This window comes from Bos javanicus, chromosome 6 (genome assembly GCF_032452875.1).
Source record: "Bos javanicus breed banteng chromosome 6, ARS-OSU_banteng_1.0, whole genome shotgun sequence".
NCBI classification, from domain to species: Eukaryota; Metazoa; Chordata; class Mammalia; order Artiodactyla; family Bovidae; genus Bos; species Bos javanicus.
This window is the reverse complement of record NC_083873.1, coordinates 85,035,982-85,052,813: the sequence shown is the minus strand read 5'-3', so window position 1 is coordinate 85,052,813 and position 16,832 is coordinate 85,035,982. Positions and strand designations below refer to the sequence as shown.

Below are 16,832 nucleotides of genomic sequence, written 5' to 3'. Positions count from 1 at the left end.
TCAACACTGGAATCAGATTGGTTATATTCTTTGGAATCAAAGACGGAGAATACAGTCAGCAAAAACAATATCGGGAGCTGACTGTGGCACAGACCATGAACTCCTTATTGCCTAATTCAGACTTTAATTGAAGAAAATAGGGAAAACCACTAGACCATTCAGGTATGATCTAAGTCAAATCCCATATGATTATACAGTGGAAATGACAAATAGGTTTAAGGAATGAGATCTGATAGAGTGCTTGAAGAATTATGGACAGAGGTTCATGACATTGTACAGGAGGCAGTGATCAAGACTATCCCTAACAAAAAGAAATACAAAAGGCAAAACATCTGAGGAGTCCTAACAATTAGCTGAGAAAAGAAGAGAAGCTAAAGGCAAAAGAGAAAAGGAAAGCTATATCCATCTGAACGCAGAGTTCCAAAGAATAGCAAAGAGAGATAACAAAGCCTTCTTAAGTGACAAATGCAAAGAAATAGAGGAAAAAATTAGAATGGAAAAGACTAGAGATCCCTTCAAGAAAATTAGAGATGCTAAGGGAATATTTCATGCAAAGATGGGCACAATAAAGAACAGAAATGGTATGGACATAACAGAAGAAATTAAGAAGAAGTGGCAAGAATACATGGGAGAACTATACAAAAAGGATCTTCATGACCCAGATAACTATGATGTTGTGATCATTCACAAAAAGCCAGACAACCTGGAGTCCAAAGTTAAGTGGGCCTTAGGAAACATCACTATGAACAAAGCTAGTGGAGGTGATGAAATTCCGGTTGAGCTATTTCAAGTCCTAAAAGATGATGCTGTGAAAGTGCTGCACTCAATAAGCCAGCAAATTTGGAAAACTCAGCAGTGACAACAGGACTGCATAAGATCAGGTTTCATTGCAATCCCAAAGAAAAGTAATGCCAAAGAACGTTTAAACTACCGCAAAATTGCATTCATCTCACACACTAGCAAAGTAATGCTGAATATTCTCAAAGCCAGGCTGCAACACTGCATGAACTGAGAAATACCAGATGTTCAAGCTGGATTTAGAAAAGGCCAAGGAACCAGAGATCAATTGCCATCATATGTTGGATCACAGAAAAAGAAAGAGAGTTCCACAAAAACATCTACTTCTACTTTATTGACTGTGCCAAAGCCTTTGACTGTGTGGATTACAAAATAACGGAAAAATTCTTCAAGAAATAGGAATACCAGACCACCTTACCTGACTCCTGCAAAGCTTGTATGAAGGTCAAAAGCAAGAGTAAGAACTGGACCTGAAACAACAGACTGGTTCCAAATTGGGAAAGATATGTCAAGGCTGAGGTATATCAGGTATAATCACTTCTTGCTTATTTAACTTATATGCAGAGTACATCATGCAAAATGCCAGGATAGATGAAGCACAAACTGGAATCTAGATTGCCAAGAGAGATACCAATAACCTCAGATATGCAGATGATACCACCATTATGGCAGAAAGTGAAGAGGAACAACAGAGACACTTGATGAAAGTGAAAGAGGAGAGTGAAAAATTGGTTTAACGCAACATTCAAAAAATGAATATCATGGCATCCAGTCCCATCACTTCATAGAAAAAGATGGGGAAGCAATGGAAACAGTGAGAGACTGTTTTCTTGGGCTCCAAAATCACTGCAAATGATGACTGCAGACATGAAATTAAAAGATCCTTACACATTGGAAGAAAAGCTATTACAAACTAGACAGCATATTAAAAAGCAGAGACATTACTTAGGCAATAAAGGTCCATATAGTCAAAGCTATGGTTTGAACCAGTAGTTTTTTGTTGATGCAACAGTTGGACCATAAAGAAGGCCGAGCACTGAAGAACTGATGCTTTTAAACTGTGGTGTTGGAGAAGCCTCTTGAGAGTCCCTTAGGCTGCAAGGAGATCAAACCAGTCAATCCTAAAGGAAATCAATCCTGAGTATTCATTGGAAGGATTGATGCTGAAGCTGAAGCACCAAAATTTTGGCCAGTTGATATAAAGAGCCATCTTACTAGAAAAGATCCTGATGCTGGGCAGGATTTAAGGCAGGAGGAAATGGGGATGACAGAGGATCAGCTGTTTGGATGGAACTACTGTCTCAGTGGACATGAGTTTGAGCAGGCTCCGGGAGATGGTGAAGGATAGGAAAGCCTGAATTGCTGCAGTCCATGGCACTGCAAAATGTAGGACATGAACGAATGATTGAACAACAACAATAACCACACCTACACAGACATATGGTTTGCAAATACTTTTTCTGTTTTCATAGGCTGCCTTCTTGTTTTGTTGATCATTTCTCTTACTGTGAAGTGTGCAGTGGCTGTTATTTGGAATTAGTTCAACTAGTTCATTTTTCCTTATACTTTCAGTTCAGTTCAGTTGCTCAGTCATGTCCGATTCTTTGAAACCCCATGGATAGCAGCTTGCCAGGCTTCCCTGTACATCACCAACTCCCTTAGCCTACTCAAACTCATGTCCATTGAGTCAGTGAGGCCATCCAACCATCTCATTCTCTGTCATCCTCTTCTTCTCCTGCCTTCAGTCTTGCCCAACATCAGGTTCATTTCCAGTGAGTCAGTTCTTCATATCAGGTGGCCGAAGTATTGGAGTTTCAGCTTCAGCATCAGTCCTTCCAATGAATAGTCAGGATTGATTTCCTTTAGGATTGACTCGATTGATCTCCTTGCAGTCCAAGGGACTCTCAAGAGTCTTCTCCAACACCACGGTTCAAAAGCATCGATTCTTTGGTGCTCAGCTTTCTTCACAGTCCAATTCTCACATCCATACATGACCACCGGAAAAACCATAGCCTTGACTAGACAGGCCCTTGTTGGCAAAGTAATGTCTCTGGTTTTGAATATGCTATCTAGGTAGGTCATAACTTTTCTTCCAAGGAGTAAGTGTCTTTTAATTTTTGGCTGCAATGAATATAAATTTATATATAATTATAAATTAATAAATAATTTATAAAATTATTCATTAAATCATGTCATAGTTATGTTCAAATAATTGATGAGAAAATAAGAAAACATTCATTAAAAAAAATTGAGAAACTATTTATAAACCTCTTGAGGGTAAAGGAATTTTAGGATAAGAGCACTAGGTTAGACACAAAAATGGTCCAAAAAAATCCTATAGGGCAATGAAATCATAATTTGGGAAATGATAATTTCTACCATATAGAAATATACCAGTTAACAATTAATTTCAATGTATTTTAACTCAAAAGTTAGAGAAAAGTAAAAAAAAAAAAAAAAGTGCACACATTTTCCAAAATATATGTGCTGAGTATAAAACTGGATATTGTAATCACCAGAGTCAAGGCCCTCATTTGCTGAGATTTGCCTTGATCTCTAATTGCAGATAGATCTTCCTAGGAGTGCAAAATCCTTTCTATTTTTCTAATAAAAACTTTAGCACACTTAGAACATCAAGGAGAATATTCACAAAGCCATGAAGTGAGAAACCAGATGGCTATTATTTCCTCCCATCAGTGACACAGAGCACATATTTCAAAAGGACACCAAAACTCTGGGTAAGATTCTCTATAAAATAGAAACTATTTCACCACCAGAGATTATTATGCAGTGCAATATTTTCACCAAAGAGGAGAAAATCTTGTAAAATAGGAAATTTCATTTACTATAGCAAAGGAGACAATCATTTTAAGAATTGCATTAAAAGTATTCAGGATGTAATTAGTTGTGACAACACACTTGAAAATAATAGAAAAAAAGATGGGCAAAACACAAGTTGTTTTTCAACATGATCAGAGGCTTTTGGAGCAATGAGGATGAGATAAATTGGAATTCCAGAGAAGAAGGTGTGACTCTACCATAGAAGGCTAAGAATCGCTACCTAAGTTTCTTGTACTTATAGGAGCACCTGAGTGGGCTCAGACTTAGATCAAGATGAAAGACTCCATTGACAGAGAGAAAGCAACAGGTTTTTGGCTTTGCTCCATACTTAAATCTGTGTCTGAAAGTGAAAATGAAAGTCACTCAGTCCTGTTGGATTCTTTGTGACCCCTTGGACTCTACAGTCCATGAAATTCTCCAGACCAGAATACTAGAATGAATACAGAATACAGAATACTATAAGCCTTTCCCTTCTCAAGGGGATGTTCACAACCCAGGGATCGAACCCAGGTCTCCAGCATTTCAGGCAGATTCACTACCAGCTGAGCCACTAAAGAAGCCCATATGTGTTTACTTATTCATAATCTAACTATGTGTACTCTTCAGGGTAAAAGTTTTTCAATTGATTTAACTGATTCAATTGATTTAACCTGGGTTGCATTGGCTCGGTATTGGTCTTTAAGAATTTACTTAGAAAATTAGGTGAAGATACATCTCTCATTTAACATATCAGATTCCTTTCCCTCTCTTATCCTTCATTTTTATTCAGGAAAACCTACCACACTATGTGAGATTATGGGGAAAGCTGACATGTGGTTGTTTCGAAGTTACTGGGATTTTGAATTTCCTCAACCTTACTTACCTAATACTGAATTTGTCGGAGGACTGCACTGCAAGCCTGCAAAGCCCCTGCCTAAGGTAGTTAAATGTGTTTATTATTGTCCTACATGAATGAAGCGTGAAAGTGTTAGTCACTCAGTTGTATCTGACTTTTTGCGACCCCATGGACTGTAGCCTGCCAAGCTCCTCTGTCCATGGAATTTTCCAGTAAAGAATACGTGAATGGAATTGCCATTCCCTTCTCCAGGGGATCTTCTCAACCCAACTATGAGTATTTATCTCAAAATGATTTCTAGTTTATTGTTAACAGTGTTTGATCCCCAAATGGAGAAAACAGATATAGAATTTAATGGTCATTATTTTCTTAGACTATACACTACAGTAAGAAGGTGAGTAGCCTTTATTTTGGATTATGTATTATTATCTAATGAAGTAGTCCTCAATGTTTTCTTTTCTTGATCAAAGTCCTTTAACTATACATGAAAATGTGTTTTATATAAATTTAAAAGTATTTCCTAGTATCTTACAAATACTATGCTATAACTGAACATAAAGATATCATTCTATCTTTAGTATCATCTCTAAACATAGTGTAATGGTTAACTTTAAGTGTCAACTTGCCTGGCCGGGTACCCAGGTACTTAGACAAACATTTTCCTAGAAGTTATTGAGAGGCTATTTTTAGATGAAATCAATTTTGAAATATGTGGACCTTGATTAAACAAATTACTCTCCATTATGTGAGTAAGCCTCATTCAATTAGTTGAAGATGTGACTAGAACAAAAGTCTGAATTCTGCTGGTAGGCAGCCTTCAGACTTGAACTACAGCAGTGGATCTTCTCTGAGTCTCCAGCCTAATGTGCTGTTCTGCAGATTAAACTTGACAGTCTCCATAACCATGGGCATGAGTGCTAAGTTGCTTCAGTCTTATCTGACTCTTTGAGACCCCATAGACTGCAACCTGCCAGACTTCTCTGTTCATGGGATTCTCCAGGCAAGAATGGAATTGGTTGCCATTTCCTTCTCCAATAACCATGTGAGAAATCCCTTAATATAAATTTGTTCCCTGTTCCGTTTCATGCCTCAAAAACACATTTTTTTTGTCTTACTTAATTGGCTTAGTTTTGCTAGTATTTAAACAGAGGATGAAAAGATTTATTTCAGTATGATTAAATATGTTTGTCTTTATTTTTAATTCAAAGCTATATATTTCTACTATATTCCTATAACCCTCAGAGTATGCGTTATATGTATTTCTGCATTACTTGTCTGGACAGGAGTTACATGGCTACTTCATTCCTAATCGTATATGTGGAAGCTTATATAAAAAAATGAATATAATCAAAATAAAAGAAAATAGAAGTTTAGAAAACATAAAAAAGTAAATATACCAAAATTGTGTCATTGTACTGACCATAATTCAGCAGAAAAAATGAAAACAACCTTATTAGCATCTAAGGCTAAATAAAAACTGCAGCACCAGAACTATTTAACTTAAAGGTAGAAATTTTCTCTGCCAGCTGCTGCTGTGTAGACTTTGACAAATTACTTAACCTTACGGAGATAGATTTCCCATCTGTAAATATATACATATCTCATAAAATCACCATATATCTAAGTTAAATGATACATGTAAAGAGTTCAGCAAATGGCGAAACATAACAGGCTGTCAATAACTTGTAAACACAAACACACATGCACAAAGACACATTCATACCTCAATATGCCTTACCAAATGAGCTTTTAGTAACAATAATTTTTAATTCACCTAATAAGGATTTCAGGTCATCTATTATACACCGAAATCATTAACATATGAAAGTACAGAATTGCTCTAATAATTCAGACACATTGAGAAAAGTGTGACATCTATTATAACTGTAAGCTTTTATATTACAAAGACTGTTTTTTTCACAGGAGTTCGAAGAGTTTGTTCAAAGCTCTGGAAAAGATGGAGTCGTGGTGTTTACTCTGGGGTCAATGATCAAAAACCTCTCAGAAGAAAAGTCTAATATGATCGCATCAGCCCTTGCCCAGATTCCTCAGAAGGTCTTTTTTTTTTTTTTTTTTTTTTCAGGGACAGCTGTTTTAAAATCCATGAAGTTCACAGTAAAAGTATACTTGTAAAATTTAGGAAAGGGTATTGATATTGTTAGTCTCAACTTAAGTGAGCTCTAAAGAAAATGTATAAATGATAAAAGGGGATATTTGATTGCTATCTTGCTTTAAACCTGGCATTATTAAGGAAATTCTATTGCAGTATTTTCTTTAAATAATAAATGAAAATTAATCATTTGCTACTGTTAAACCATCAGTGAACTTTGTGCATTAGGTTTTAAGGCATCCATGTAACCTAACGCTTTTTCAATTCAGTTCAGTCACTCAGTCGTGTCTGACTCTTTGTGACCCCATGAATCACAGCACGCCAGGCCTCCCTGTCCATCACCAACTCCTGGAGTTCACTCAGACTCATGTCCATCGAGTCAGTGATGCCATCCAGCCATCTCATCCTCAGTCGTCCCCTACTCCTCCTGCCCCCAATCCCTCCCAGCATCAGTCTTTTCCAATGAGTCAACTCCTCGCATGAGGTAGCCAAAGTACTGGCGTTTCAGCTTTAGCATCTGTCCTTCCAAAGAAATCCCAGGGCTGATCTCCTTCAGAATGGACTGGTTGGATCTCCTTGCAGTCCAAGGGACTCTCAAGAGTCTTCTCCAACGCCACAATTCAAAAGCATCAATTCTTTGGCACTCAGCTTTCTTCACAGTCCAACTCTCATATCCGTACATGACCACTGGAAAAACCATAGCCTTGACTAGATGGACCTTTGTTGGCAAAGTAATGTCTCTGTTTTTTAATATGCTATCTAGGTTGGTCATAACTTTTCTTCCAAGGAGTAAGCGTCTTTTAATTTCATGGCTGCAGTCACCATCTGCAGTGATTTTTGCTGTTCTTATATTTCTTTAAATCTGAAGCATATAAACAAGTAACAACATAACAGAGAATAAAGGAAAAGATATTCAAAATAATAGGCTTAATTCTTAGAATGTCTTGGACTATATTTTCTAGCAATTACTGATTTTGAGCATTGTCATAATTGAACCTGGAAATAAGAGCTTAGGTTAAAAATAATCTTAAATAATGATTCTTCTAATAATGCTAAATAATGAATCCTAAAAATAATCCTAAATGAAATCCTAAATAGTGATTCTTCAACATTTAAAACACTAACAATACAGTAAAATATTTAGGAGTGTACTTTACAATGTTCCAGCAAACTATCATTTTTTATTGATACCATTCTGGGTTTTACCTGAGTGACATCTTTTTTCTCAGTTCAGGCGCTCAGTCATGTCCAACTCTTTGCGACCCCATGAGCTGCAGCACGCCAGGCCTCACTGTTCATCACCAACTCCAATGGGTCCGGAAGATTCCCTGGAGGACAGCATGGTAACCCACTCCAGTAATCTTACCTGGAGAATCCTCATGGACAGAGGAGCCTGGCAGGCTGCAGTCCACGGGGTCGCAAAGAGTCGGACACGACTGTGTGACTGGATGCCATGACGGTTACACAATGTGGATGTTTTTAATGCCGCCAAACTCTAGACTTAGAATACTTGAAAATTATAAATATGATTATGAATATTTTACCATATGAGTGTACATTACTAGTATGTAAAAAATACTTCAAAAGAGGTAAATAACATCCCTCCCCTTTGCCTCTGAAATCTTTGTCTCAAAAATCCCCTTTACCAGAGTGGAGTAGTAACACCATATGTAGTTCTTTCAGATACAGATTGTCATTTTTCTTCATCTACATCTTCATCATTTTTCTTCATTAGGTTAAGTTAGAATTAACCCGAAGATGAAAGGCTATTGACTAGGATCATTGCAAGCCTTTGAAAACACGGCTGTAGTGTTTATGGTTTAAAAACATTCATCACCTAATCACGTATGGACTCAGTTTACTTGTGCATTACCTGGAGGCATCAAATTTGATTGAAGTGAAGTCACTTAGGCATGTCTGACTCTTTGCAACCCCATGGACTATAGCCTGCCAGGTTCCTCCATCCATGGGATATTCCAGGCAAGGATAGTGGAGTGGGTTGCCATTTCCTTCTTCAGGGGATCTTCCCGATCCAGGGACCAAACCCCTGTCTCCAGTACTGTGGGAAGATTCTTTACCATCTGAGTCATCAGGGGTAAGTTAACTTTCACTGACAGGATGTGATTCTAAAATCTTCTAATAAAGACATTTATCTTAATAGGTTCTGTGGAGATATACAGGAAAGAAACCCGAAACACTAGGAGCCAATACCCGGCTATATAAATGGATTCCACAGAATGATCTTCTTGGTAAGACCAAAGAGAAAAAAAATAAACAGAACTGAATGAGGTATAATCTGAATGATTATTCAATAACAGATATCAACAAATTTGTATTTAAAATAAGAAAAAAAAAACTTTAATGTGTTCTTCACATTGCTTCAGGAGTTTTGAAAGAAAGCATTATTCATGACACTTGTTAAAGACTGTAAGGCACATTTATTCAAAACCATCACCATAAGTATAGTTATTAGTGCAATGGACTTTTACAATAAAACAGAGAGACTGGAAACAATTTGTATGCAGAAAGAAAAATGGGGAATTTATCACAAAAGAACATAGTGGAAGTTCATTGGATGGAAAATTGCAGAGCTCAACTGACCGAGTAGAATGCTTGCTAAAATTGGGCAATGCAGAGATAGTGGAGCCACAAAATCAAATTCTAGTTGAGAAAAGTTCAGAGAAACCTGACTAGACCTTGGTGACTCTCCCATTTATGACATAATCTCTCCCTCTTCAGGATCAAATCAGAGAAATTACCTTTAGATGAGGCTTTCGTTAACTTTTGTATACAGTATTGCAACACACCTAATTCTCTTCACCATTCTCTCACACCTCTCTTCTCTATGGAAAAAAAAAAATGTGGCAAACCATTTCACCTATATTTCATATATAATATAAATGGCTGCATATTAGTGTAAAGTCAAATGCAAATTCTGTTTTCTTAAACAGAGTACACCATGAACTAATGTAGCCTTTCTAGCTTGTTATGCCAACATTTTCATATTGAAACCCTGCACATGTCACCTCCTCTTTCCCATCTACAAAAAGATTGTTTTCTTCAGTCCCTCCATTCTTTTTTATTGATGTATTCTTCCTGCAACAACTTGTCAAATGGGCAAGTACTCTCCACCATATATTTTGCAGAAAATTTCTTAGTTGTCTGTGGAATGACTTAATTGCTGGAATCACTAATTACACTTAGCATGGACTAATTAATTGCTGCTTTCTTCAGAGCCTATAAGAATTTATATGTGTTCTTATGACACAGAATTATATAGAAAATGTTACCTAATAGAATTTGGTTTATGCAGGTGTCATGATTTTCTGTTTCTGACACTCTTGCAACTTAAAATGATATTTTTTTTCTTTTAATTTTTAGGTCATCCCAAAACCAGAGCTTTTATCACTCACTGTGGAACCAATGGGATCTATGAAGCTATTTACCACGGGGTCCCTATGGTTGGAATTCCTATGTTTGGTGATCAGCATGATAATCTTGCTCGTATGAAAGCCAAAGGGGCAGCTGTCGAAGTAGACTTGCAAAGAATGACAAGTGCAGATCTGCTGAATGCTTTGAAAGCAGTTATTAACAATACTTCGTGAGTAGAGAATATATTCTTAACTAAGAAGCATTTTGTTTTTGAAAGAATAATCAGCTTTATATAATTTGAAATTAACAAATTTTCCATAATTTAGAGTGTGCCTAATATCAAATATTATTTGATAATCAAAGATTATCAAATAATATGCAGATGACACCACCCTTATGGCAGAAAGTGAAGAGGAACTATAAAGCCTCTTGATGAAAGTGAAAGTGGAGAGTGAAAAAGTTGACTTAAAGCTCAACATTCAGAAAATGAAGATCATGGCATCTGGTCCCATCTCTTCATGGCAAATAGATGGGGAAACAGTGGAAACAGTGTCAGACTTTATTATTTTGGGCTCCAAAATTACTGCAGATGGTGACTGCAGCCATGAAATTAAAAGACACTTGAAGGTGAAGGTGAAGTCGCTCAGTTGTGTCCGACTCTTTGCGACCCCGTGGACTATAGCCTACCAGGATTATCCATCCATGGGATTCTCCAGGCAAGAATACTGGAGTGGGTTACCATTTCCTTCTCCAGGGGATATTCCCAACCCAGAGATCGAACCCAGGTCTCCCGCATTGGAGGCAGACGCTTTAACCTCTGAGCCACCAGGGAAGCCCCAAAGACTCTTACTCCTTGGAAGAAAAGTTATGACCAACCTAAATAGCATATTGAAAAGCAGAGACATTACTTTACCAACAAAGGTCTGTCTAGTCAAGGCTATAGTTTTTCCTGTGGTCATGTATGGATGTGAGAGTTGGACTGTGAAGAAGGCTGAGTGCTGAAGAATTGATTCTTTTGAACTGTGGTGTTGGAGAAGACTCTTGAAAGTCCCTTGGACTGCAAGGAGATCCAACCAGTCCATTCTGAAAGAGATCAGCCCTGGGATTTCTTTGGAAGGAATGATGCTAAAGCTGAAACTCCAATACTTTGGTCACCTCATGCGAAGAGATGACTCACTGGAAAAGACTCTCATGCAGGGAGGGATTGGGGGCAGGTGAAGAAGGGGACAACAGAGGATGAGATGGCTGGATGGCATCACTGACTCGATGGACGTGAGTCTGAGTGAACTCTGGGAGTTGGTGATGGACAGAAAGGCCTGGCGTGCTGCGATTCATGGGGTCACAAAGGGTCGGGCATGACTTTGTGACTGAACTGAACTGAACTGAACTGAATAATCAAATCAATAATCAAAGATTATTTTATACTTCCTAAATTTTGTGAAAGTATTTTGTCACCTACCACTACTGGATGATAGATTATAACCTCGAAGAAATACTACATTTATTTAAAGAAAATAATATATTGTTAAAGATATGAATTGTTAAATTAACAATAATATTTTTTATTTCTTAAAAATTAAAGATATTACCACTATAAAGAATTTAGGGACTACAACAAAATCATAAAAATAAAAATGAAAAACCACTCAGCTTCCTTCATGTCAGTTCAGTTCAGTTCAGTCTCTCAATCATGTCCAACTCTTTGTGACCCCATCGACTGCAGCACACCTGGCTTCCCTGTCCAACATCAACTCTCGGAGCTTGCTCAAACTCATGTCCATTGAGTTGGTGATGCCATCCTCTGTCGTCCCCTTCTCTGCCTGCTTTCAATTTTTCCCAGCATCAGGGTCTTTTCCAATGAGTCAGTTCTTTGCATCCAATACTTTGCAAAGTATTGGAGTTTCAATTTCAGAATCAGTCCTTCCCATGAACATTCAGGACTGATTTCCTTTAGGATGGACTGGTTGGTTCTCCTTGCAGTCCATGCAACTCTCAAGCCTCTTCTCCAACACGACAGTTCAAAAGCATCAATTCTTTGATGCTCAGCTTTCTTTATAGTTCAACTCTCACATCCATACATGACTACTGGAAAAACCATAGCATTGACTAGATAGATCTTTATTGGTAAAGTTATGTCTCTGCTTTTTAATATGTTGTATAGGTAGTCATAGCTTTTCTTTCAAGCAGCAAGAATCTTTTAACTTCATGGCTGCAGTCACCATCTGGGTAGTTATAACCAATACCAGTTTAGAAACTTACTTCTGCTCTTTCCTTGTGTTAATATATAAATAGAAAGAAGACCCCAGCCTCCCTGTTCCCTGACAGAGAGTAACAATTGGACACTATCCATGAGCAAAATCATCTCTGGGATGCTCTAAAGACCATGTAAGAAATTTTAGCAACACAGCAGAACAAAAATCTGAGATTAATCACACAAGAACAGAATGATGGCAGTTTTATTTTACCAGCATCATCCCCAAGCCAGCATTACTCATCACCAAGATAGAACTTTCAGCTAGAAAGAGTTCCTTGGCAGAAAAAGAAGAATGGATTGAATGACAAATTTTTAAGGCCTTCTGGAGCATACAAAGCGAAAAACAAATTCTAAATTTGTGTGAAGCCACAAGAGATCTCAATCAGCTAAACCAGTCCCAAGAAATAATGACATTAGAGGCATCCCACTTCTTATTTAAAGCTATACTACAAACTTATAGCAATTTTAAAAAGATGATATTGTCATAAAAATAGACATACAGACCAATGGACAGGATAGAGAGCCCTGATACAAACTGTTTTATGTAAAGTTGAATAATATTTGACAAAAGTGAAGAATACTCAATAGGAAAAGTGTTATCTTTTCAATAAGTAGTACTAGGGAAACTAGATATTTATATCCAGGAGAATAAAATTTGGACCCATATATTACATTGCTTCCCTCAGAGCTCAGTTGGTAAAGATCTGTGTTCAATGCAAGAGACCCAGGTTCAATTCTGGGGTCAGCAAGAGCTCTTGAGAAGGAAATGGCAACCCACTCCAGTATTCTTACCTGGAGAATCCCATCGACAGAGGAGCCTGGCTGGCTACAGTCCATGGTGTCACAAGAGACAGACACGACTTAGTGACTAAACCACCACATTGCATTACTTACACAATTTGACTAGAAATGGACTAAAGACTTAAACATAAGAAGACCTGAAACCATAAAACTCCTATTATAAAACAGGAGGGAAGGTTTCTTTTTTTTAAATATAAATTTATTTATTTTAATTGGAGGTTAATTACTTTACAATATTGTATTGGTTTTGCCATAAGGGTATTGGCACCAAATTTTGGGATATAACACCAACAATACAAGGAACCAATGCAAACCAAAAGGTGGGGCTATATCAAGCTCAAAAGCTTCTACACAGCAAAATAAATGATTTACAAAATGAAAGGCAATGTACAAAATTGGAGCATATTTTGAAAATCACACATCTGATAAGAGACTAATATACAAAAGATATAAGTAACCCATGTTACTCAATAGCAAAAAAATTTTTAAATGAATATAGTTACTGAATACATATTTGCCTGAAGAAGACATATACATGGCCAACAGTTACTTGAAAAGGGGCTTAACACTACTAAGCATCATGAAATGCAAATCAAAATCCCACCTCACACCTATGAGAATTGTTGATGTTGTTCAGTCACTAAGTTTTGTCTGGCACTATGACCCCACTGACTACAGCATGACAAGCTCCTCCATTCTCCACTATGTCCTAGAGTTTGCTCAAATACATGCCCATTGAGGTGGTGATACTATCTAACCATCTCATCCTCTGCCACCCCCTTCTCCTTTTCCCTTCAATCTGCTCCGGCATCAGGTTTTTGCAATGAGTCAGTTCTTCACATGAGGTGGCCAAAGTATTGGAGTTTCAGCTTCAGCATCAGTCCTTTCATGAATATTCAGAGTTGGTTTCCTTCAGGATTGGTTGATTTGATCTCCTTGCTCTCCAAGGGACTCTCAAGAGTCTTCTCCAACACCACAATCAGAAAGCATCAAATCTTTGGTGCTCAGCCTTCTTTATGGTTCAGTGGTAAAGAAACTACATGCCGATGCAGTTGCTACAGGAGATGCAGGTTTGATTCCTGAGTGAGGAGATCCCCTGGAATTGTTCAGTCACTCAGTTGTGTGTGACTCGTTGTGACCCCATGGACTGCAGCATGCCAGGCTTTCCTGTCCATCACCATCTCCCAAGCTCGCTCAAATTCATGTCCATCGAGACAGTGATGCCATCTAAGCATCTAGTCCCCTTCATCCCCTTCTCCTCCTGCCTTCAATCTTTTCCAGCATCAGGGTATTTTCTAATGAGTCAGCACTTCACATCAGGTGGCCAAAATATTGGTGCTTCAGCTTCAGCATCAGTCCCTCCAATGAATATTCAGGGTTGATTTCCTTTAGGATAGACTGGTTTGATCTCTTTGCAGTCCAAGGCATTCTCAAAAGCCTTATCTAACACCTCAGCTCAAAAGCATCAATTTTCTGATGCTCAGATTACTTCATGGTCCAAATCTCACATCCATACCTGACTGCTGGAAAAACGATAGTTTTACTATATAGATCTTTGTCAGCAGAGTAATTTCTATGCTTTTTAGTATGCTCTCTAGGTACTGTGTGGATCAAAATAAACTGTGGAAAATTCTGAAAGAGATGAGAATATCAGACCACCTGACTTGCCTCTTGAGAAAACTGTATGCAGGTCAGGAAGCAACAGTTAAAACTGTATATGGAACAACAGACTGGTTGCAAATAGGAAAAAGAGTACATCAAGGCTGTATATTGACACCCTGCTTATTTAACTTATATGAAGAGTACATCATGAGAAACACTGGGCTGCAGGAAGCACAAGCTGGAATCAAGATTGCCGGGATAAATATCAGTAACATCAGATATGCAGATGACACCAGCCTTATGGCAGAAAGTGAAGAAGAACTAAAGAGCCTCTTGCTGAAAGTGAAAGAGGAGCATGAAAAAGTTGGCTTAAAGCTCAACATTCAGAAAATGAAGATCATGGCATCTGGTCCCATCACTTCATGGGAAATAGATGGGGAAACAGTGGAAACAGTGGCTGACTTTATTTTTCTGGGCTCCAAAATCACTGCAGATGGTGATTGCAGCTTTGAAATTAAGAGATGCTTACTCATTGGAAGGAGAGTTATGACCAACCTAGACAGCATATTAAAAAGCAGAGACATTACTTGTCAACTAAGGTTCATCTAGTCAAGGCTATGGTTTTTCCAGTGGTCATGTATGGCTATGAGAGTTGGACTATAAAGAAAGCTGAGTGCCAAAGAATTGATGCTTTTGAACTGTGGTGTTGGAGAAGACTCTTGAGAGTCCTTGGACAGCAAGGAGATCCAAGCAGTCTATCCTAAAGGAGATCAGTCCTGGGTGTTCGTTGCAAGGACTGATGATAAAGCTTAAACTCCAATACTTTGGCCACTGGATGCGAAGAGCTGACTCATTTGAAAAGACCCTGATGCTGGGAAAGACTGAGGGCAGGAGGAGAAGGGGACAACGGAGGATGAGATGGTTGGATGGCATCACTGACTCGATGGACATGGATTTGAGTGAACTCCCAGAATTGATGATGGACAGGGAGGCGTGCTGAGGTTCATGGGGTCACAAAGAGTCAGACATGGCTGAGCGACAGAACTGACTGACTGAGGTTTGTCATAGATTTTCTTCCAAGGAGCAAGGCTCCTTTAATTTTGTGGCTTCAGTCACCATCCACAATGATTTTGCAGCCCAAGAAAATAAAGTCTGTCACTTTTCCCCCATCTATTTGCCATGAAGTGATGGGACCCGATGGCATAATCTTCATTTTTTGAATGTTGAGCTTTAAGCCAGCTTTTTCTCTCTCCTCTTTCACCTTCATCAATAGACTATTTCCTCTTTGCTTTCTGCCATTTGGGTGGTGTCATCTGCATATCTGAGGTTATTGATATTTCTCCTGGCAATCTTGATTCCAGCGTGTGCTTCATCCAGCCCAGCATTTTGCATGATGTACTATGCATGCAAGTTAAATTGCATGCATCTTTGAAGTACTCTTTTCCCAATTTGGGACCTTTCCATTGTTCCATGTCCAGTTCTCATTGTTGCTTTTTGACCTGCATACCGGTTTTTCAGGAGGCAGGTAGGTGGTCTGGTATTCCCATCTCTTGAAGAATTTTCCATAGTTTGTTGTGATCCACACAGTTAAAGGCTTTAGTGTAGTCAATGAAGTAGAAGTAGATTTTTCTCTGGAATCCTCTTTTTTTTCTAGCATCCAATGGATGCTGGCAATTTCATCTCTCATTCTTCTGCCTTTTTATTTTAATCCAACTTGAACATCTGGAAATTCTCAGTTCATGTACTGTTGAAGTCAAGCTTGGAGAACTTTGAGCATTACTTTGCTAGTGTGTGAAATAAGTGCAATTGTACAGTAGTTTGAACATTCTTTGGCACTGCCTTTCTTTGGGATTGGAATGAAAACTGGCGTTTTGAAGTCCTGTGGACACTGCTGAGTTTTCCAAATTTGCTGGCATGTTGAGTGCAGCACTTTAACAGCATCATCTTTTAGATTTTGAAGTAACTCAATGGGAATTCCATCATCTCCACTAGCTTTGTTCATAGTTATGCTTCCTAAGGCCAACTTGACTTCGCATTCCAGAATGTCTGACTCTAGGTGAATGATCACACAATGGAGTAGTAAATGGGAATCCATTTCAGCATTCTTGCTTGGAAAATCTTCCCCTGGTTTAGGAAATGGCAACTCACTCTAGAATTGCTTGGAAAATCCCACGTACAGAGAAGCCTGGACTACTTTAGTCTATGGAGTTCCAAAGAGT

General features: G+C 38.2%; 1 protein-coding gene across 2 annotated transcripts in view; it reads left to right on the top strand.

Moving 5' to 3' along the window:
* LOC133249635 (UDP-glucuronosyltransferase 2C1-like) overlaps window positions 1-16,832 on the top strand; it is a 31,491-nt gene that overhangs the window by 4,186 nt on the left and 10,473 nt on the right. For both annotated transcript variants that reach the window (XM_061420366.1, XM_061420365.1), the window contains exons 2-5: window positions 4,409-4,557; window positions 6,398-6,529; window positions 8,746-8,833; window positions 9,966-10,185. In XM_061420366.1, the coding sequence (XP_061276350.1) occupies window positions 4,409-4,557; window positions 6,398-6,529; window positions 8,746-8,833; window positions 9,966-10,185 (589 nt within the window). The remainder of the gene's footprint in view (window positions 1-4,408; window positions 4,558-6,397; window positions 6,530-8,745; window positions 8,834-9,965; window positions 10,186-16,832) is intronic.